The sequence below is a fragment of the Hemitrygon akajei genome, chromosome 7 (assembly GCF_048418815.1).
Source record: "Hemitrygon akajei chromosome 7, sHemAka1.3, whole genome shotgun sequence".
Taxonomy (NCBI): domain Eukaryota; kingdom Metazoa; phylum Chordata; class Chondrichthyes; order Myliobatiformes; family Dasyatidae; genus Hemitrygon; species Hemitrygon akajei.
This window is the reverse complement of record NC_133130.1, coordinates 180,662,249-180,686,595: the sequence shown is the minus strand read 5'-3', so window position 1 is coordinate 180,686,595 and position 24,347 is coordinate 180,662,249. Positions and strand designations below refer to the sequence as shown.

General features: G+C 43.3%; 1 protein-coding gene across 1 annotated transcript in view; it reads right to left on the bottom strand.

Moving 5' to 3' along the window:
• LOC140731245 (hemicentin-1-like) overlaps nucleotides 1–24,347 on the bottom strand; it is a 379,087-nt gene that overhangs the window by 187,788 nt on the left and 166,952 nt on the right. Inside the window, 10 exon segments of the mRNA XM_073052779.1 lie at nucleotides 2,326–2,449; nucleotides 3,420–3,571; nucleotides 5,026–5,202; nucleotides 6,181–6,279; nucleotides 7,713–7,809; nucleotides 10,850–11,004; nucleotides 12,751–12,920; nucleotides 15,126–15,231; nucleotides 17,729–18,010; nucleotides 22,830–23,108. Of these exon segments, the coding sequence (XP_072908880.1) occupies nucleotides 2,326–2,449; nucleotides 3,420–3,571; nucleotides 5,026–5,202; nucleotides 6,181–6,279; nucleotides 7,713–7,809; nucleotides 10,850–11,004; nucleotides 12,751–12,920; nucleotides 15,126–15,231; nucleotides 17,729–18,010; nucleotides 22,830–23,108 (1,641 nt within the window).

Genomic DNA, 24,347 nt, shown 5'->3' with positions numbered 1-24,347 from the left:
AAAGCAATTGTCTCTTTGTTGGTGTGTGTATTTTGCATCCTTTCGTTACATTGTTATCATGTCTGCAGTAAGCCAAAATGGCTCTGGGAACTTGCTCTGCAAAGAGAAGCTATGCTCTTCAGAGGCTTTTCTTGCCTGGGCTGTCCGCAATCGATCCCTGCCTGGATATCATGTTAACCCTTTTTTTGCCCACCTTCCGCACTGCCTGACCTGCTGACTTTGTCCAGCATTTTGTGTGTGTTGCTTTGGATTTCCAGCATCTGCAGAACCTCCTGTATTTATAAAAGTTGCAGTTTTTGTAACAAATGGAATTGCACACAGGCCAAGGTTTTTCAGGTTGATATCTAATGCCTTATAAAAAGGACATAGAATATCTAACAAGTCTAATAATATCTGCCTAACTGTTTCCATCAATTACTGTGTGTTAACACTCTCCTCTCCACTCACCACCTTGGTTCCATATGCCCATCACTCTCCCCTTCCCCATTATATCAGCCAGAAAAGTGACAAGGAGATCCTAGGGCAAACTACACAAGGATAAGGAATTTTATTCACTATATGCATATGAAAATTGCTGTGGTGTGTTGACGCTACACACAATTAAAAAAAACGACAACATTGGTATACAGAAAAAAGAATTATATAAGAATAAAGTTAGGAGTAGAGATATGGATTAAAATGTGCAGAAACACATGCCAACAGTGGTCTGAAGTGCTGACAGGGCAGTGCTGTGGTAAAAGAGGGAGCCAGGGTGGGGTGCAAAGCCTGGAAAGGTTAATCAGATCAACCGTCTGGGGGAAGAAACTTTAAGATGTCATGAAGTTTTTGTTTTAATAGTCCTGTAATGCTTTCCACGAGGGAGCTTTAGGAAAAGGCAGTTTGCTGGGTAGATAATGTCCACAATGATTTTTCCTGGCTGCTTCTTTGTCCTTTATTTGGTGTTTGTAGACTACTTCTATACACAGCATATATTAAATATCCAGTAGAACTGTTATATTCTTATCTTCTGATTCAGGTCTAAGAACAGCCTACCGTTATTATCGGTGTGATCTACTAATGCTTTGAGCAAACCCATCTACCATGGGGTGATGCATCTGATTTACAGAGAGACCAACTTGCCACCCCAAAGCATTTTCACCACCTACAAAGCAAAAGTCAAGATTGGGGTAGGATTCCCCCTACTCACCAGAAAGAATGAAGTTCCAAAAACACACAACTGTAAGTTCCCTTACAAGTCACAGGCTGTCTGATTTGGAAATGCACCGCTATTTTTTCATCATCACTGGGTTTAACTCCTAACACAGTGTGGGAATACCTTCCACTTGATTCCTCATGACCATTCACCGGTAACTTTGCAAGGGCAAACAAAGAAAGGTATTTAATGATGCCCTTGTCCTTACCAGCCACAACCCATGAGAAAATCAGAAGATGATGCCATTAGGTAGATTGAGTCTCAGAGCCTTCTCATGTGCACGCCCAACATCAGACACCTGATATGGAATTTCTAATCCCATGGAAAGAGATTATCACACTGACAGAGGGTAAGTGTCAAGAGTATGCACAAAGCTCAAACATTCCTGTCGACTCTTAGGAAATCCTCTTCCATGGCTGTGCTAAGTGGAGAGGGAGGATTTAGAATGGTACTAAAAACCTTGAGTCTGACCGCCAGAAGCCCCACCAAGAGTATACCATCCCACTCATCGAGTACCACTCTGTAATTTCCACCATGGCCTCATCAGTCACTTCAGAACCTGCTAAACCAGTGCCATTCCAACAGTATGCCTAAGTAGAAGACCTTTGTGGAACATTCTTAAAATTGCACTGTAACACCAAAACTCCACTTCACTGGCAATGTCCCCTCTAATTTATTTCTATAACTACGTGGACTAACCATTGCTCTGAGCAGGAAATTTTTACGTGGCCTGAAAACTATGCGGCATTTTAATTAAATAAAACACACAATATACTGGCAGAACTCAGCAGGCCAGACAGCATCTATGGGAGGAGCATTTTAATTATTTGTGTAACATGCGTACCATGAAAATTGAAAAATCACATACTTTTCTTTTTATTTATTAATTGAAGGGCATAACAAAATACAGTGCAACAAAGAAAATCTTTCACTTTTCCTAAACTTTTCTCATTTCTTCACTCCAGGTGCATGGCAACAAAGGCTATGTGCGTGGGGGCATTTCAGTGGCCGCACACCCACGCAGCTTAGAGTGAACAGTGTTCACTTGTGGAGAGATTCTAATGGATGCTTCAACACAACTCTTTCCTGAGTACGTTTCACCCAATCCCAACCTTATTCCAAAGCACACTTACGATAAACTTGCAGGTGGATATCCTTTTGGTCCTCTCCGGCAGTATTCACAGCCACGCAGGTATATGTTCCTGAATCAGAGGAGTGGGCACTGGCAAAGGAGAGAACCTGGCCATTCATAAAGAACTAACCAAAGAGAGAAAAAAACATTTCAGTTCAACAGGCAAAAACAATCAAGTTACAAAGAGAATGCATTAATTTCACCTGATAAGTAGAAAGTTGTATGGGAAATGGGGAAAAGTAAACAAAAATAAAAACAGACAAAATCCCATAAAATGGCCAGACAGCAAGTTCACACTCATAACCAACTCGTCACTTCAGGAGAGACAGGGGCATAATAGTCAATGTTAACATTGGTAGCTCAAAATCTGTCTGAGGTATCTACTTAATGGGTAACACACATCTAATCAACAGTCACCATCAATTTACAGTACTGTGTAAAACTCTTAGACACATATATATAGCTAGGGTGCCTAAAACCTTTGCACGGTATTGTATTTGTCAATGTCGAGCAGAGAGTGAGTTTGTAAATCTGGGGAGGAGCAAAGGATGATGGGAATGGCGAGGGTGGAGTACTGTGGGTGGAGTGTGAGACAGGTGGCAGAGAAGGAGTGCCAGGGGTGGGGGCAGGAGCTGCTGTGGGTACAGACACACCCAGCCCCAAGACACCAGACAAGGTGATTTGATTCCAAACAGTTGATTATTGGTCATTACAGAATGTCTCTCTGGTGCTTCCCACACCCTCCCCTCTCCCTTCCTCTTTGCCCAACCATGATTCCCCTCTCCCAGCCCCCTTCCCACTCTCAGTCCACAATAGAGACCCATATCAGATTCAGATTTATCATCACTCACATATGTTGTGAAATTTGTTTTTTTGTGGCAGCAATTCAGTACAATATATAAAATTACTACTGTACTGTCCAAAAGTCTTTGGCATGGTGTGTGTGTGTGTGTGTGTGTGTGTGTGTGTGTGTGTGTGTGTGTGTGTGTGTGTGTGTGTGTGTGTGTGTGTGTGTGTGTGTGTGTGTGTGTGTGTGTGTGTGTATGTAAGATTTTTGCACGGTACTGTAGCTTCAGAATAACAAATACCACTGACCTTTAGCCTTTCACTCATCATAAAGAGCGGAGTTTTATCTTTTAGCCATGTCACTTTGGGGGCAGGAATTCCTGCAGCCTCACACTGGAGTTCTATTGGCTGGTTCAGAAGGGCAGTAACCTTGTCCAAAACAGTTGAGATCATTGGCGGGACTGCAAATTAAAAGTTCTGGATGAGTGAGAATTGATATTTTCCCATAATTGCCAGCAAACTATGATGGAACACATACTGTTAGTACCTTGCATATGGAAGTGAGAAATACAAGGGTTTAGCAGCATGCCCACCGGAGAGAGTGTCTGTGCAAGAACACGTTTATATTAACACAGGGACTGAGGTAAACAAGCATTGATATCAAACAGATCCTGGTCTCTGACCTGCTCAGTTCCTCCAGCAATTTGTGTGTTTTGCTTTGGATTTCCAGTGTAACGCGCTGTAAGGTTTCACTGCTAATGTAATGGTTTCTCTGTAGCAGCAATGTCTGGGTTATGACTAGAGATAACAGGGCTTTGGAATGTGGGTCTATCCAATGAGAGAGATGTTGTTCCTTCTTGTGGGTCTGGGAGCAGGGATTTCACAGTCTTTTGCCAGGGAGAGATGAGGAGAGAAGACGCGAACGGAGAGAGTTGGTAGTCTGCCAGATGGAGTGGACTTGAAGTGAGGGTTCGAAGGTCAGTGACGCTTGGAGGAGGTCGATGGTGGACGAACGGCCTTGTCAGTGAGCTCCAACGTTGCGCATTAGACCGTTTCATGAGAATGGGCCCTTTTCTTTTTTTTGTTTCTTTACTAACCGTATCGTCAAATTAACAATTATAAAGCTCAATCGTTTAATCGCATATTGTGTACTGTTTGTTATTTTGTGGTACTGATTTGTAACAGGGGACGCATCGCGCAGCATCCACCCAAACACGATTTCTTAAGTTTGGCTGGGCCGAGGGCTGTCTTCCGCAGTTAAGCTGCTAGCCGAACTGACAGTTACACCAGCATCTGCAGAATCTCTTTTGTTTATGACCTGCTGTGAGAATGAGAGAGAGTATAGCGATACAATTGTAATCTGCTACTAGTTGTGTGACTGGAGATGCAAGTGCCACAGTGTCTTTTGCTAACTTAAATTTATTTCCTTCTGTTCGACATCTCCAGACTATGGGTCAGTTTGGCCAGACAGAACAGCCAAATGATCCACTCCCAAATCTCCAGCCTGTATTCCACTGATAATCAGAATCAGGTTTAATATCACCAGCATATGTCGTGAAATTTGTTGTCTTTGTGGCAGCAGTACAACGCAATACATGATAATAGAGGAAAAAAACTGAGAATTACAGCAAATATATATATAAAATAGTTAAATTAAGTAAGTAGTGCAAAAATAAAAGTATTTTACTGAGGTAGTTCGTAGGTTCTATGTCCATTGGATGGCAGAGAGGAAGAAGCTGTCCTACAGACTAACATAATCTCATTCTGGGCTTTTCCTACCACACTGACAAAGAGCTGGCCTCAGCTCAGTAATTTCCCACAACATTGCTGCTAAGGTGAGTGAACAGAAGTTATGGCAGACTGCTGCACATGGATGTCCCTGTGTCAGAGATACAGTGTATAGAATCCATCTCACCATAAACCTGTAAGGTGTATTGCAGTTCTGTACTGCCACCCATACTGGACGCCACACAGCGATACAGTCCTCTATCCGACACCTGAGCTCTGTGTATCTGTAGAGTTCTTCCCTCCTCCAGCACGCTGACGCCAGCCATACTTGTGATCAACTGGTTCCCCTTGAGCCAAGTCAACACTAGGTGACAAAGGAACAAAGGTCAGTTGGTGACAAAGGGAGTAAACAAGATAGCTGTGTTAAAGCTCCACAAATCAATGCCGCACCATGGAGAAAGGAATTTTAGCTTCCATAGTTTCAAACCCAACAACTCAACCATATCTGTGAAACGCTTTGGGCAAGCATATCGTGTGGATAGTCGGAGGCTTTTTCCCAGGGCTGAAATGGTTGCCACAAGAGGACACAGGTTTAAGGTGCTTGGAAGCAGGTACAGAGGAGATGTCAGGGGTAAGTTTTTTACTCAGAAAGTGGTGAGTGCATGGAATGGGATGCCAGCAACGGTGTGGAGGCAGATATGATAGGTTCTTTTAAGAGACTTTTAGATAGGTACATGGAGCTTAGTAAAATAGAGGGCTATAGGTAAGCCTAGTAATTTTTAAGGTAGGGACATGTTCAGCACAACTTTGTGGGCTGAAGGGCCTGTATTGTGCTGTAGGTTTTCTATGTTTCTAAGCTCAAGGATAATAACTGGAAAAGACACACAAAATGCTGGTGGAACTCGGCAGATCAGGCAGCATCTATGGAAAAGAATAAACAGTCAATACTTTGGGCCTGATGAAGGACCTCAGCCCACAATGTTGATTGTTTATTCCTCTCCATGGATGCTGCCTGAGCCGCACAGTTCCTCCAGAATTTTGTGTGTGTTACTCTGCAGTTCCAGCATCAACAGAACCTCTTATGTTTATAAACAACTGAGAAAATTATAGTGTTATTAAATAATTGCTAATGATGTGAAAAGGTAGGAAAATAGTGACTTATTTTGGAAGATAAATAGCCACATGTGCAGTTAACATGTTCCTATATGCTGACATCTACCTGTATTTCTGATTGTTTTACAGATATTTATTGAAATTTCAGAGCCATTTATCTGTCAAAACCCCAGGAAAATGTGGAACAAGCAATCAGATTTCGTTTCAGTGGACAACAAGCCATACTTACCAGGAGGTGGAGTTCCCGTGGCAACACAGTCGAAGGATACCGAGTGATTCACAGTCGTAGTTTTGTTCGTATCGACAGACGTGTCTATAACAGGAAACTCTGAAGTACAAAAAAACAAGTGGTAGAAAATATTGTTGGTAATATAAAATCACTTTAAAACACCAGTGTGGCAGTTGGCGCAACTCTGTTATAGTGCCAGCGATCACAGGGTTCAATTCCCTGCCGCTGTCTCTGAGGAGTTTGGGCATCCTCCCCGTGACTGCCTGGCTCTCCGCTGGTTGCTCCGGTTTCCTCCCACATTCCAAAGACGTGCAGTGAGGTTAGTGAGTTATGGGTAGGAAGCGTGGCCCAGCACAATCCTCGCCGATTTGATTTGACGCAAACGTTGCATTTCACTGTACAGTTTCAATGGACATGTGACTAATAAAGTTAACCTTCAATTTTTAATAATATACGGTTAACATGAACACACAAGAGTGATATTCGGAAACATATTGTAGAGCACATGGATTCATTTAGTTTAGTACGTAATAGTGGAATAAATTTTCTGTCATAGTCACTGATCCCTCTAAGCTGTCCGAGGGCGTGGCCACGCTGTAACTGAAATGCTCCTGTGCACATAGCCTCTGTTGCCACACAGCTATTCATTCTAAGTATTCATAGTATGCATATTTATTTAATTCTTACTTATATAATAATTTTTCTTTCTTTTTACATTTACACAGATTGGTGGCTTTTGCACACTGACTGAACGCCCAAGTTGGTACGGTCTTCCATTGATTCTATTATGGATTTATTAATTATGCCCACAAGAAAATGAATCTCAGGGTTGTACAGTATATGGTGACTATATATATGTACTTAAATAATAAGTTTACTTTGAACTTCATTGGGAAAAAAATATTTATAGTGCTGTGCAGTTTTTAGGCCACATACAAGATTCCTGCTCAGAGCAATGAATGTTTCACGCAGCTGTTAAAACAAAAGAGGGAGTGTTGGTGACGGTCCGTAACAATTAGCAGTTTGCTTCTCAAATCACTTTTCAATCACGGACCTACACATTACACTGCGATGGGAACATGATGAGATTAGGGAATTGTGATCACTGTCTCCAATTACTGGATCGAAAGAAGGAACAACACACACGAGTGAGTGGCTCAGTTGTTAATATTCAACAGCCGGGTGACCAATCACTGGTCTTCGTTTGCTCTTGCCTGCAAGCAGGGCTTCCCTAACAAGTACCATCATAGTAGCTGACGTGAAAAGCGTATTTGACTCCAGCTGTATTGTGCTTGGTAATGTACGGAAAGAACAGTTCCTTGTCCGCAGAGTGCATGCCAAAAAAGGAAGAATGATGTAGGGTAGATCTTTTTGAGAAAGATGGAGAACATGTTGGAGACAGTAAAATTAAATTGCATGTCAAAAAAGAATAACTTTTAACATCCCAAACTGCTGGAATTCCAGTGCACTGTACTGGTACGTCTTTCCCAGTGAATCTTTGTTGTGTTAGGCTGATCCGCCGCAACACTTACCATACACAATTACTTTGACAGCTTGTTCAGATTCACCCGCCTCGTTGGTAGCTACACAGGAATAAATGCCACCATCTCTCTGAGTCGCCCCGTTGATCTGTGAGGCAAATGGAGTTAATACAGAGGTGTTAGTTCAAATGGGACAACTCTGGTTTTGAGGCTCTGTTAGTTTCTTGGATTTCCCCCAGTCAGTCCTTTCTGCACTCCCAACCCATTGTCTGTCAATAAGTTTCTCTCTCTCTCTCTCTCTCTCTCTCTCACCCATCCTGTCCATCAGTCAGTCTCTCCACCCCCCCCCCCCCCCCCCACCGTCTCTCAGTCTCCATGTTCCGTACTGTCAATATGCGGATGCTGGAAACCAAAGCAACACACACACAATGCTGGAGGAACTCAGCAGGCCAGGCAGCATCTATGGAAAAGAGTAAACAGTCGATGCCTTGGGCCGAGACCCTGTCCTGGTGAAGGGTTTTGGCCAGAAGTGTCGACTGTGTACTCTTTTGCAGAGATGCTGCCTGGCCTACTGGGTTCCTCCAGCATTTTGTGTGTGTTGTCTATCCATCAGACTCTCTTTCTCTCATTCTTCCTCTCTCCTATTGTCTGTCATTCATTCTGTCTCTCTCCCACTTCCCCACTGTTTGTGAGCAAATCTCTCTCCCTCCCCCACTATCTGCCAGTTCCTCTTCCCCACTGTTGGTCAATCTCTCTTTCTCTCAATTACTTTCCCAACATAATTATTTCTTGATTTTCCCTAAGAGACTGAAACTGTCCTTTCCTTTGTCATAAAGCACATTTGCTTCACCAGATAATGTTAACTGATGCCTAGTGATAATGTTATAACAGGGCAACTCTCATAATCCAGTTCGCTCGGGCCTTGGTGTAGTTCGACTAGCAGGTTTTCCAGACTATTGCACGTTTCAACATGAATTCACTAACCTTTTTTTAAGTTTACTTCTATAGATGCTACATGGTAATGTAATTAAAATCCAAATGAGCATGGGAAATGGGATGCTGTCAGTCTGATGGAGTAGGGGAAACAGAGGTCCTATGAGTCGGATTGGGAGAGTTGGAGCCAAGGCCCTGAAGAGGAGATGGGAGTGTAGGGAAAGAGTCCCGGTGAGGGAAAAGATGACAGGAGGCAGGGCCCCAACAGGTTGTGATGAAAAGGAATGCTGGAGCCAGGGCCCTAGTGGGTGGATGGGAGAGTAGGAAAGGAGTCCTGGTGAGGAAAAGATGACTGGAAGCAGGGCCCCCAGCAAGTCATGAATGTGGGGACTGGATGCAACAAAGCGTGGGCAGTGGGACCCAGGAAGTGGGAGGGAGGACAGCAAACACCAGCACATACCAAACTATTGAGATTTCCAAAGGATTGGACAATAGATTATCATTAATATTTTATCACTTTCAAGAAGTTTTCAAGATCCAACCGCAGCTCCTGAATGGACAGACTCGTGTCTGCCCCTCCTGGGCCGCACTTCACCCTGCTCTGACAAAAACCAATTAGAAGTGTGAAGAGGAAAGCACCTGCCATACGAAACAACAAACTTTCAATAGGTAATCAGTTAAAATTAATTGTCAAGTTAGGTTGACTTTTGCTGGTTGGCATTGTATGAACACCTGTGGTATAAATGAGCACGCAGTGACATGTTTGTACAGTCTTAGCCATGGGGCCAGGGAGAGATTCGTATGGAAACTGGCACTTCACCCTCCCAAGTCCAAATGATCCATCAGCCACCTCATTATATTAATCCCACTTAGATTCCAATTCCCATTTCTGTACCGACGTGTCAGTCCATGGGCTCCACTTGAGCCAAGATGAGGCCACCCTCGGGGTGGAGGAGCAACACCTTATATTCCATCTGGGTAACCTCCAACCCGACAGTTTGAACATCAAGGTGACAGGTGAAGCTGTGAGGTAGGAGGGATGAAGTAAAGAGCTGGGAAGTTGATTAGAGAAAGAGGGACAGGGCTGGAGAAGGGGGAATCACATCTTTCTCTCCACCCCACTTTCTGGTTTCGGCAGGGATTGCTGTCTACGCAACTCCCTTGTCCATTTGCCCCTCTCCACTGATCTCCCTCCTGGCACTTATGCTTGCAAGCGGAACAAGTGCCACACCTGCCCCTACACCTCCTCCCTCACTACTATTCAGGGCCCCAAACAGTCCTTCCAGGTGAGGCAATACTTCACCTGTGAGTCTGTTGGGGTCATCTACTGTATCCGGTGCTCCCGGTGTGGCCTCCAGTAAATCGGTGAGACCCGACAAAGATTGGGAGACTGCTTTGCTGAGCACCTATGTTCCGTTCACCAGAAAAAGCAGGATCTCCCAGAGGCCACCCATTTTAATTCCACATCCCATTCCCATTCCAACATGTCAGTCCATGGCCTCCTCTACTGTGCGATGAGGCCACACTCAGGTTGGAGGAACAACACCTTATATTCCATCTGGGTAGCCTCCTACCTGCTGGCATGATTATCAATTTCTCCTACCAGGTTAAAAAAATTCCCTCCCCCCTCCTCTCTTCTATTCCCCACTCTGGCTTTTTACTTCTTCTCATCTGCCTCTCACTTCCTCCTGGATCCCTCCTCCTTCCCTTTTCTCTGAGCTCCACCCTCCTCTCCTATCAGAATCCTTCTTTTCTCCAGTCCTTGACCTTTCCCACCCACCTGGCTTCACCAGTCACCTTCCAGATGGCTGCCTTCCCCTCCCCCCACCCTTCTCCGTCCTGAAGAAGGATCTTGGCCTGAAACATCGATTGTTTATTTATTTCCACAGATGCCCCCTGACCTGCTGAGTTCCTCCAGCAGTTTGTGTGTGCTGCTTTGCAATTAAAAAATAAATCCCCACATTTTCATCTATACACCCCCACCCCAGATGCCACCGCTCACCTACACACCAAACTAGATCAATTTGTGGTGATCAATTAGCCTACCATCAATGAACACACAGTTTCCTCCAGGTATATTCCCAAAGATGCAGGAGAAAATCCACGCATTCGCGGGGGGGGGGGGGGGGACGTGAAAACACGACACAGACGACACTCTAGGACTCAGGGCTCTGGCACTGACGGAATCCCCTCTGCCTGGAATCTGACATCCAAAGAAGATTCTATAACTGTGTGAGTCAAAAGTCAGTACTTACCTTAAGGCTCCCATTTGTTCTGCTGAGCATCTGTCCGTCCTTCAGCCACGTAATCAAAGGTGTTGGGGTTCCAGTAACAGCACACTCCAATGCAACAGACTGACCAGTCATGACAGACAAACTCTCGGCTCCCAAAATCCTCACCACTGGGGGGACTAGATACCAAATAAAGTCAATAATTAGGGTAATTGATCAAAGCAAATTAAGCAGACTGGAACAAGCAATTAATATAGATGAAATTGCACTCATAAAAGGCAGGTGACAAATATTTTGTACAAGGTGCTTTGCCATTCTGATATTTTATTAAAATATGAATAGACACTCAGTGGTCACTTTATTAGGTAGCTCCTGCACCCAGTAAGGTGGTCACTGAGTGAATGTGTGCTCATGGTCTTTTGCTGCTGTAGTCCAATCACTTCAAAGTTCAATGTGACATGCATTCAGAGATGTTCTTCTGCACACTACAGTTATAACGCACGGTTATTTGAGTTACTGTCGCCGTCCTGTCAGCTCGGACCAGTCTGGCCATTCTCCTCAGCCCTCTCATTAACAAAGCATTTTTTCCCCACACAACTGCAGCTCACTGGATGTCTTTTTTATTTTGTTTTTTTTTGCACCATTCTCTGTAAATGCCAGAGGCTGTGATGCATGAAATCTCAGGAGCTCAGTATTTTCTGAGATACTCAAACCACCCCATCTGGCACCAACAATCATTCCATGGTCAAAGTCGCTTAGATCACACTTCTTCCTCATTCTGATGTTTGCTCTGAACAATGACTGAACCTTTTGACCAAGTCGGCATGCTTTTATGCATTGAGTTACTGCCACATGATTGTTTGATTAGATATTTGCATTAATGAGTAGGGGTACAGGTGCACCTAATAAAGTGGCCACTGAGTGTAGGATTGTTACAAATTGTGCATTTCAGCGTGTATCCATATGCACAGCAGAACATAGGAGCAGGAGGCACCACACAGCCTAATCGGCTGCTCCATTGAGATCACGGCCAATCTTACCTTGACCTCAACTCCACTTCCCTGGCTGTTTCCTATAGCTCAGAAATCTTAATATACTCAAGGCTGAAACAGCAACACAAATCAAATCCAGAGGCAAAAGCAGTTAGATTGAAACCAGCTGAGTTTTTTTTATGTGAATACTGTTTCACTGCAGTATTATTTGGGTTATCACTGTTCAAAGTACTCTCACTGTTCAAAATTGATTGCTCCATCCATAAAAATGAAAAGATTTAAGGCTGAGCTGCAAAGGACTGAGACCCGGGGGGCTAATTTCCAGAAACATGGACTTCAGGTGATAAGTATTGTTAAACCTTTAGAGTTTGTCAGACAGGATTTGAAAGACAAACTTAAATTCAACTCGCATCTTCAGCAGTGTCTGGATGTCCCTTAGTACTTCAGAGCCAACAAAGCCCCTCTGGTACAGTATCTGATATATTGCGAGGATCTTTACCTTTGTGGGAAAGGAGAGCTTGCTTATAAGATTGGCACCAAATCTGGCAAAAAAAGTCACAATAAAATGTTACCTCAGCCCTCACATTGGAGGACAGGAAATCAGAAAGTTTCAGGCACTAAAGCATTTGGATACATATCGACTGCACCTAAGAAAGATTGGACTTGAGTGATTTAAAATATGTTTTCCCTTTCATCTCTCAGTTCTATCTATAAAATAGAGGGAGCAACTCCCACATTTATGAAAAAGTTATTAAATTTAAAATCAAGGAACCTATTGAGCATGTTTTCAAAGTAATTCGAGAATGGTACACATCTCCCGGGAATATTGCACTGCTGATATGAACAAGCATTTTTGATTGTAACCCTTACATGGCATGGATGATCAAGGTTAAATCACAATCATAAATTGTTGCAGTTTTATAAGTGTTGTACCATGGACTGTGACGTCAAACTCTCCTCTCTCTTCGCCTGCCTCATTTTTGGCTAGGCAGACATAGTGGCCCTCATCCATCAGCCTCGTGCGGCCAATAAAGAGTCTGCTCTGGTCAGACGACACCCATGCACCGTCCAGCTCTGTAAGTGGGACACTGTTCCTCAGCCACCTGACAGACAGGAAGGAAGAAATCAAGCTCTGTTACACAAGATAAAGTCAGATATTCACAACAATGATAAGTCCCGTTTGGAACTGGACTGAAGACAGTCTGCCTCAAAGAGTGAAAATACTCTTAATAACCATGAACAGAGTGACATTTACACTTGTAAGACTACAAATCATAGGAGCAGAATCAGAAAGACATGAGACTGTGTAAAAATCTAAGTTCTTCAAAATGAATGAGAAGAAAAATCACCCAGATGTTACTGGGGATCTGGAAATCACTGATGGAAGGGTAGAGGAGGGAGAAAATATCATCATATTTAAACAGTACTTGGGGATGGGGCTGCAGAGTTGTAACCGGCAAGTGCAAGGTGAGAGAGGCGGGTACAATAAGGAGATTTAACAAACTATTAGGTAGGCACATGGATGAGAGAAAAATGGAGAGCTATGTGAGAGAGAAAGGTTAGCTTGAACTTAAGAGTACATTAAAAGCCAGCGGAACATCATAGGCCAAAGGGCCTATCGTGTGCTGTAAAGCTCTGTGTTCTGTGTTTAATGAGTGCTGAAGGTTAGGTAGCTCTTCTTGGATAGGCACAGACACAGCAGGCCAAATGGCCTCCAATAGGTCATTAATCTTCATTAATTTTGCAATCCATTGAGCGTTTCCTGCTAGTTCTATTCTTATCAAAGAATGAGCATCTATCTGACCATAAGACAATAGAGTCACAGAGACAGGCCCTTCAGCCCATCTAGTCCATGCCAAACTGTTATTCTGCACAGACCATCAACCCACACCTGGACTGTAGCTCTCCATAACCCTCCAGCCGTGTACCTATTCAAACCTTTCTTAAATGTTGCAATCAAACCCGCATCCACCATTTCTGCTGGCAGCTGATTCCACACTCAAGAGCTTAAGAGTCCATGTTAAGACCACAACTGCCTATTCATATCACCGTGGGTCAAAATCTGCTTCAGACTAAAAGAAAAATAGGCCCGACATGAGTGTCAAACACAGGAACTGGCCATGTGGCCCACTGAGTCCACTCCAACTTTCAGACACTAATACCACAGCGATCCCATTTTTGATTCCCTCCACATTCCCATCAATTCCATCCTACCACTCATCCACGGGTTACGGCAACCCATTAACCTACTAACCTGCGTGTCTTTGGGATGTGGAAGGAAACGCTCACCGTTCCAGGGAGAACATGCTTGGATTTTTCTGGTAAGGAATCACGCTGAGGCAGAGAACACCGATCCAACCAGCAACATTCCAATATTACAGTTAGAATTAATTTATAATAACCTTGCTTTAATGGCTGCTAAAGACAGGATCTCCCGGTGACCACCCATTTCATTTCCCCTTCCCTTTCCTATTCTGACATGTCTGTCCATGGCCCCCTCCACTGCCAAACATAGGTTGGGGGAGCAAAACCACATATCCCATCTGTTTAGCATCAAACCTGATAGCTTGAACATTGATTTCTCCAGCTTCTGGAAATATCGCTCCCGCACCCCCCCCCCCCCCCCCCCCACATCCTTCTCCCTTTTTCTATTCATCATTCTGTTTGCCCTCTCACCTTTTCTCTTCTCCTCACAGGCCCATCACCTCTCTCTGGTAACCCTCCTCCTTCCCTTTCCTCCATGGTCCACCGTCTTCTCCTATCAGATTCCTCCTTCTTCAGCCCTTTACCTCTTCCACCTATCCCGTCCCAGCTTCTTACCTCATTCCCTCTCTCCGAACCCCCACCTTACCCCCTCACCTGGTCTCTCTGATCACCTGGCACTCCTTCCCCTTCCCCCACCTTCTCATTTTGGCTTCTCCTTTCCCACCTTCCTTTCCAGTCCTGATGAAGAGCCTCGGTCAGTAACCTCAACTCCATAGATGCTGTTCGACTTGCCAAGATCCCCCAGCTTGAGTGTGTCGCTCAAGATTTGCAGCATCTTCAGCTCGTCATGTGTTTAACATTCCAGTGTACATTGGGAATGTACGAAGTTCTCTTTACAGATGAAGAAAATTGACTCTTGGCTATTCCAACACCATACTCAATTAGCCTTGTTCGCTTCTACAGCCAGCATCCAATGTCTTGCACGCTCACCGTCCGCGTGGGACACACCACAGAGAGACGTATCAGAATTGACAATGACGTGCAAATGATTACCATGAGCATCTTCTGTAAGCAATTATCCAGAGATGAGAATAGGAACTCACATTATTTTTGGGGGTGGGTGACCAGTTGCTTGACAAGACAGCTCCAGTGGGTTATCAATGGTCACGGTCACATCAGAAGACTCTCCAATCAGTAGTTGAGGAGGGACTGTGGATACAATTGACAGCAGCATCTCACATAGGGAACAATATATTGACAATTAACCTTCTCTTTTGGTTAGCATCTCCTTGAGAAAAGATGGGACATTTTTATCCAAAAAAAGTCCTTTCTTAGAGTTATAGAGTAATAGAGCACAGAAACAGGCCCATCAACCTAACTTGTCCATACCAACCAAAAAGCCCATCCAAGCTACTCCCATTTCTCCATATTTTCCCCTCGCCCTTCTAGACCAGGGGTTCCCAACCTGGGGTCCTCTTTTGAATCTCTCCCCTCTCATCTTAAACAGAAAATGCCCTCGTTCACAGTCCACACAACAGGAAGTGGAAGTCATATTTCTCCCTTAACCACTTCCTAGCGATGAAAGGTCGCTGGTTGCATTCTCTCTCTCTCTCTCCCCCCAAGTCCATACAAATACACCCGAGAGATCACCAGGCATGGAACATCTCTTTATGCGATTAGCCACTTTATCAGAAACACTGGTTTATAGGTCTGAAACCAATTCCATTTCAGAGTTATTATTTCATTTGCTTTCACTGCTCTGACTGGCAAATCACCCAAGCCACTGCATAAAAATAACCCGAATCTCACCTCAGATTTATACCCAGTCCTTTGGTCACTCTCTTTGGTCGAAACTATTTCCCCTTATTTTCACTAAATTAAGGTACATTACTTTACATGAAGGAACCTTAATTTTCACAGTCAGAGCATCACACGCAACTGTATCAAGAACGTTACAGTCAAAACATGTATTGGATAGGTTAATAGGTCATTATAAATTGTTCTGGGATTAGTTTGAGGTTAAATTGGGGTTGTCGGCGAACTGGAAAGGCCTATTCCAGGCTGTATCCCAGAACTAATTAATTAATTAATTAATTAATTATGGCTTTTGATTGGCCCTCCATGATCATGTTCACCCGACCGGCTGTCTAAATTCACCCCTTCAAACAGTGACCTTTTGCAGCCACACAGTTCCCAAGGTCCTAAGGCCTTGGTTCTGCAGCAAGCCTGCAATTAGAAAAGGCCACAACTGGAGATGGGACCTTCAGATGATCCTCCCATGGGTGTTCACTTGGCAGCCTTTGACAAAGTGGCCAATGTACATTAGAGATTTTTAACAAATTAAGAATAATTTTTTTTGAAAAAGCACCGAGTTACCTTTAATTAATTTAAAACATTTCAATTATAGAGGTGATGTAAAAGGCAAGCTTTTTTTTCACACAATGATAGGTGCCTGGAATTGGTTACCATGGTTTCAGTGGAAGCAGGCAGTTTGGTGGAGTTTAAGAGGGTTTTAGATAGGTGCACAAATACGAAGGAAATGGAGGAATGTGGAAGATGCACAGGAGGAGAACATTTATTATAAGAATGGCATCAAGATTGACACAAGATTGTGGACTGAAGGGCCTGTACTGTTTTATGTTGTATGTGAGAAATAAACAAAAATAAACAAGTCACTTATCTAAATTTAACTTTATAATCAAAATCAGACATCCCAAGCAAACGATCAGTGGGCCTGTGTCAGATCCATCACTTTTGGCTGGTGTACAATGGAGGGTCCAAATGCAAACTGTACCCAGCCCATTGGCTCAGTAAGTTACAGAAAGCTCCTACCCTCAAAGTGAGTGCAAGGACAGTGTAAGAGATTAAGTTCTCCTGCATCTTATCTCCAGCACACTCTATACTTGCTCTTTACCATATGCAGGTATAGAAGTCTGGAACAATTCGACACACAGCTAGTGGTTCCCTATGGATTTGCCAGCATAATCCAGCCGATTGAGTTCTGTATTGTGGACTCTCACTCACTGACACCAACTCATATTCAATTCCAGGCAAAAAGCAAAGAGACTTCCAATAAATCTGCAAGGGTTAAACCTGTAGGCCAGATTGAAGCTAAACCACGGCATATCTGGTCTCCTAACCATAAGTCCATGAGATATAGGAGCAGAATTAGCCAATTTGGCCCATCGAGTCTGCTCCACTATTCCATCATGGTTGATTCATTACCCCTCTCAAAACCATTCTCTTGCCTACTTCCCACAACCTTTGATACCCTTGTCAATCAAGAACCTATCAACCTCTGCTTTAAAAATACCCAATGACTTGCTATCTGTGGCAATGAATTCCACAGATTCACCACCCCTCTAGATCAAGAAATTCCTCTCCATCTCTGTTCTAAAGAGACATTCCTCTATTCTAATACTGTGCCCTTGGTCCTAGACTCACCCACTATAGGAAATATCCTCTCCATATCCTCTCTTTCAAGGCCTTTCAATATTCTATAAGTTTCAATGAGATCCTCCCTTCATTCTTCTAAGCTCCAGTGATAGATACCCAGAGCCATCAAATGCTCCTCATACGTTACCCCTTTCTTTTGGGGAATTATTCTCATGAACCTCCTCTGGACCCTCTCCAACACTAGCATATCTCTTCTTAAGTAGAGTCTTCGCCTTTCTTAGCAGTATCTTTTCAATGGAACTTTGCCTACCTAAGATGTCCGTGGTGTAGTGAAGTTGTTGCTCTCCCGCAGCATTGCGAGCTATACATACATAGGTGCCAGCGTCACTTGCTTCAGCATTCTTAATCTTAAGGGTCTTCCCTCCGGCCAGTAACTGAATTCTGTCATTGTCCATCAGCAGGGCACCATCTTTGAGCCATGAGAGGTCAGGAGGTGGGTAACCACTTGGAGAACACTTCAGGATCAACGAATGGCCAATGACAGCTTTTTTCTTTGAAGAACGGCCCGAGTTCTCATCAAAGCTGGGTGGAACTAAAGAGGGGGAAAGGAGACAAATTAACCCCTAGCCACGAATGACGAGCCAATGTCATAGAGATTTAAAAAGCAGAAAAATAGGCTGAAAGATTAAAGATTAGCTTTGCTTTGTCACGCTTACATTGAAACACACAGTGAAATGCATTGAGCAAACACGAGGAAATCTGCAGATGCTGGAAATTCAAACAACACACACAAAATGCTGGTGGAACACAGCAGGCCAGGCAGCATCTTCCTATAGCGCTTCTCCCTATAGATGGCTTCATCCCACCCCCTCCGGTCTTCTCCTATTATTTCGCATTTCCCCCTCCCCCCACTACTTTCAAATCTCTTACTATCTTTCCTTTCGGTTAGTCCTGACGAAGGGTCTAGGCCCGAAACGTCGACAGCGCTTTTCCCTATAGATGCTGCCTGGCCTGCTGTGTTCCACCAGCATTTTGTGTGTGTTGTTGAGTGAAATGCATTGGTTGCGTTAATGACCAACGCAGTCCAAGGATGTGCTGGGGGCGGCAGGCAAATGCTGCCCACTCTTCCAGGACCAACATAGCATGCCAGCAATTTATTAACCCTAACCCATATAGTGCTGTGCAAAAGTCTTAGGCACCCTAACTATCCATATATGTGTCCAAGAGTTTTGCATAGTACTGCATTTGTCAACACGTAGTGGAGAGAATGTTTGTTCATCTGATGTGAGCGAAGAATGCTGGGAATGGTGAGAGTAGGGCACTGTGGGAGGGGTGGGTGCAGACACACCCAGTCCTGAGATACCAGGCAAGGTCATCTGATTCCAAACAATTGGTTTATTGATCGTTACAGAATGTCTCTCTGGTGCTTCCCACTCCCTCTCCTCTCCCTTCCTCTTTTCCCAACCATGACCCCCCTCACCCTGCCCCCTTCCCACTCTCAGTCCACAATAGAGACCCATATCAGAATCAGGTTTATCATCACTCACATATGTTGTGAGATTTATTTTCTATTACAGCAGCAATACAGTGCAATATGTAAAATTACAGTACTGTGCAAAAGCCTTAGGCACCTTTGTTATATATGTTGCTAAGACCTTTGCACAGTATTGTCTGTCTTTTGGAATGTGGGAGGAAACCAGAGCACCCAGAAGAAACGCACATGGTCACGGGAAGAACGTACAAACTCCTTACAGGCAGTGGCAGGATTTGAACCCCAATATTCCTATCGCAGGCACTGTAAAACATTACACTAACTGGTACACTGCCATACAGCCCCTGTTTACAAAACACTGCTTAATACAATCAATATTTCTGTATTTGTTCATACTTTACTGAACTTTACTTGGGACAATGACAAAGCAAAGTATAATATTAATGGTAAGACTCTTGGCAGTGTGGAGGATCAGCGAGATCTTGGGGTCCATGTCCATAGGACACTCAAAGCTGCTGTGCAGGTTGACAGTGTTGTTAAGAAGGCTTATGGTGTGTTGACCATGGGGTTGAGTTCAAGAGCTGTGAGGTAATGTTAAAGCTATACACAAGGGGTGATTGATAAGTTTGTGGCCTAAGGTAGAAGGAGTCAATTTTAGAAAACCTAGCAAATTTATTTTTCCTACATTTACACACTTAGTCCAGCGGTCATAGAGCATACGGATCCCTTCTTTGTAGAAGTCGGTGTCTTGGACCTCCAGAAGTGGTCCACAGCAGGGTGATTGATAAGTTCATGGCCTAAGGTAGTTAATATATCAACTTCAAACTTTCTGCATTTTCACTCAAAGAGTTGAACTGCACGTGCATGTAATGAGAGCTGTATAACTCTTAGGTCACGAAATTATCAATCATCCCTGCTGTGGACCACCTGGAGGTCCAAGACGCTCTCGTTACATGCACGTGCAGTTCAACTCTTTGAGTGATAATGCAGAAAGTTTGAAGTTAATAACTCATCTCCTTGCCACAAACTTATCAATCACCCCTGCTGTGGACCACTTCTACAAAGAAGGGATCCATATGCTCCACGGCCACTGGACTGAGTGTGTATATGTAGGAGGGGACTATGTTGAAAAATAAATGTGCTAGGTTTTCTAAAATTGACTCTTTCTACCTTAGGCCACAAACTTATCAATCACCCCTCGTAAGACCTTGGTCAGACCCCACTTGGAGTACTGTGCTCAATTCTGGCTACTTCACTACAGGAAGGATGTGGATACTATAGAGAGAGTGCAGAGGAGATTTGTAAGCCTGGATTTGAGAGCATGCCTCATGAGTATAAATTGCGTGAACTTGACCTTTTCTCCTTGGAGCGATGGAGGATGAGAGGCGATCTGATAGAGGTGTATAAGATGATGAGAAGCATTGATTGTGTGGATGGCCAGAGGTTTTTTCCCAGGGCTGAAATGACTAACATAAGGAGGCACAGTTTTAAGGTGCTAGGAAGGAGGTACAGAAGGGATGTCAGAGGTAAGTTTTTCACACACAGAGTGGTGAGTGCGTGGAAAGCACTGCCAGCAACGGTGGTGGAGGCGGAGTCTTTTTAGAGACTCTTAGATAGGTGCATAGAGCTTAGAAAAATAGAGGCTATGCGGTGGGGAAATTCTAGGCAGTTTCTAGAGGATGTTACATGGTCAGCATAACATTGCTGGCTGAAGGGCCTGTAATGTGCTGTAGATTTCTATGATTCTATGATTAATAATGAAAAATATAGTATTCTAAAACTTTAATTGATTTTTAAAAATTATTTTATACAGCAATCTATACAATTTGTCTGGAATTCTGGATTTATAAAACAAGAGATTTTTGCCACAGGATACGTCATGTTTACCAGCTCCCACCCTGTACTGTGCCATTAGTAGGTGCATTTCCAGTTACTCCCGGCGGATATTCCTGCTGTATTTCAGGGAACCAACTCCAATTTTAGCATTTCTACCACTCCTCCCTTAAGGCTACCTTATCCAGTTCTAGAACCAAAGAATGGCTGAAGTACAGAAAGCGCCATTCAGCCCGTTGTGCGGCACCCTCCCAGAGCAATTCCCCAGTCCTTCTCCCCAGCCCTTTCTGTGTAGCCCTACAGATGCCTCTTCACCAGGTATTTATCCAGTTCACAGAGGAACCTGCCTTCACCACATCTGCAGGCAGTACGTTCCAGCTCGTCTGCAGGCTGCATAGAGAAAGCTTTTCCTCACATCGCTGAGAACAGAATGATAGATAGATAGATAGATACTTTATTCATCCCCATGGGGAAATTCAACTTTTTTTCCAATGTCCCATACACTTGTTGCATCACTCTTCCGTGAATGCACTGAACAATGCAATATTTCATGACTCCTTCGGAACATCCCTTGCCCTCTTGGCCCTGAATTACCACTGAATGGTGAGAGTTTAATAGCGGCGCCAACAATCACATCCACATGAATGTGTGTGAGGGCAAAAGGCCTGACCACTTGCAGCAGGCTGTAAAATTGGGAATGAAATGGATTTTAAACTTGCTGTGAACATACGATTTTGGGCCAAATAACTGTCACTCAAAGTCACCACAAGAGCTGTGTAACCATCTAATGTGATAGAAATTTGTCTTTATTCTTGAAGAGATGTTTCCTCATAAATATACTGAACTTGCCCTTTACAACTTTGAATCAAAAACGCCTTGTCATAAACAACTTCTTTTTCATTTTCCCTATGCTGTAAACATCTATAAGGTCACCTCTTGCTCAAGCTTTAGTGCCCCATTTTCCAACTGCTCCTTAATGCTAACAAAATACTTCTGTGGCCTGTTTTGGTTGTGCTACACACAGTACCTTCTTTCTGTAATATATTTATGTGGGTGCCTTTTAATATGAAAAAGTAGTAAATGGTAATAACTGCCTTTGACCTTATTACAAATTCCAGAGACACACTCAAGACAGTCACTGCATAAAGTGAAATCACTTTCTTTTATAATCAGCTTCCATTTGAAAGTGAAAATGTGTTTGGTGTGTGTGTGAGTGTGTGTGTGAGTGTGAGTGTGTGTTTGTGAGTGTGTGAGTGTGTCTGTGTGTGTGTCTGTGTGCGCGCGCGTGTGTTTTTACTCAAACGAGAACAAACAGCAAGGGGAAACTCATTGGGTGATAAGCTTTAGATTCATTTTCCAGAGATCAAGATATGAAAGCATAAACTGTGCGAAGGTTTGCTCTTCACAACAGGCTAAAATCAGGAGCAAAGTATTGACGCATCAGAAATCTTAAAGAAATACCAGAAACATACCCTGTTTTCATTGCTACCATCAGGTACAGAAGCCTGAAGGCACACAGTCAATAATTCAGGAACAGCTTCTTCCCCTGTGCCATCTGATTTCTAAATGGACATTGAACCTATGAATACTACCTCACTATTTCTTTATTTCTATTTTTGCACTCCTTATTTAATTTATTTATATACTTACTGTAATGCACAGTTTTTTTCTCTATTATTATCTACTGCATTGTACTGCTACCGCAAAGTCAACACATTTCACAAAATATGCCAGTGATATTAAACCTGATTCTGATAAATAACCATCAGGTCAGGCAACATCTGTGCAGAGAGAAGAGCTAACTTTACAAATCTTCCATACAGAAAGATGAACTATTTTTTCTCCACAGCTGCTGCCTGACCAACCGAGTATTTCAATAATAGTTTGTCTAATTTTTAAATCAACCTCTCCTCAGCCAGTCCCTCAAGTCCTGACAATCATAAATCATTCCTAACTCACATTGGCTTAACTCTGCCCAACTCTACAATCTGGACTTGTACTAAGTGAGACTATACAATTGGAATGAAGATTCCAATGTCTACATTCTAATCAATGCCAGTGGAGAACTTGAGGTTAATGAACTTACGGTAAACCTGCACTTTGTATAACTTCTTGACGCTCCCTGCAATGTTCCTGGCCCGACATGTGTACCATCCTGCATCAGACGCCTGAACCCTGTTAACCTGCAGCAGCCGACCTCTCTCCACATATGTCATTTTGGGGCTGGATACAATGGGACGATTATCCTTCAGCCATGTTATCCCAGGAGCTGGAACACCATAAGAATCGCACTCTAGACTGATGTGGCCGTTCAGGTGAACATTCACCTCTTTGGTAGCATTGGCTCCTCGGATTGTTGGAGGAACTGGAAGAAAAGAACAAACTCCTTTTATGTGGCACCTCATGACACCATAATCACAGTTGCAATGCCAAACTCTACAGGAAATCTTCAAACTGAAAACAGGGATAATGGTTTACAGACAAGCATTCAGCCATAATGCCACACTATCCATTAAACCTATGCTGAAATACACTGTTGGAAACTACTGTTGTTTTAAAATAATATTTTATAAGATTTGAGGTTTTTCAAAACAAACATGTATTTTTCACACTCACTGGCAGAAAGTGGTACAGCAGCTAAACTAATGGTTTATCATCCTTCTCATTTTCCATTGGCTAATTATTAGCATATTACACATGTGATGTAATTGTTTTAATTATACAGTCTATTAACTGCTTTATTCCTGTCTAAGGAGTTTTCCTTTTCTTATAAAAGTGATAGATTTTTCACAGGTGCCATCTTGGCCTCTTCTTTAATCCTTTGTCTTCAAATTCATACACCCCTTAGCATCATTTCTCAGCTCTTTATTTAGTTAGCTTAGTATTTGTATGTCTTTTTGTACTCTAAAATAAACTGTAGTCTTGGAATTTAAACTGCTCGTCATTCCTGACTCCAGGAAGAAACCTAAGGATCAGAAGATAAATGGAGATCCAACGGAGATTTGCTATTTTATTATCAACTGTAGACCCTGTATGCTTTTTTCTATTGAGACTACCACAGTTCATTATCGGACATTTAGCTGTATGGTAAAGGGTTCATCTTTGTGTGTGTGTCGAATGTCTTCACCAACGTGGCCTTGGGTATACGTGACCTGCTGCAGAAGCTTCAAAGTAACTGTGGGAACACAATCCAAGTGTGAGAACACTGCACAATCATGAGAACATGGAAGCTACTTGACCACAGGGATGGGACTCGTGAAGTGTGGTGACAAGTGATGACTGGATTCGTGGTTTGAGCTGGTGCTAATGTATTTGTCCAGCTGGTGCAGCATTTTATATTACTGGAGCGGTCAGGCCTGAGAATTTCACCAGGGCCTCACCAACGGGCTGGATCGTGAACAGTGCTGCAGATTGGGCAGACCAGGAGACGTGCTGCAGTGGAGAGGGCGCCCACGCACATCTAAGTAAACATCTTAATACTTGCTCTGTTCTGTCCTGGTAAACAAAGTTTTGAAACAGATAAGGAGAATTTGTGTCAGGGTGGCATCCATGAATGAGCCTATTAATGAGGCTGCTTCCTTGAAATGGCAAAACAAGAAGAATT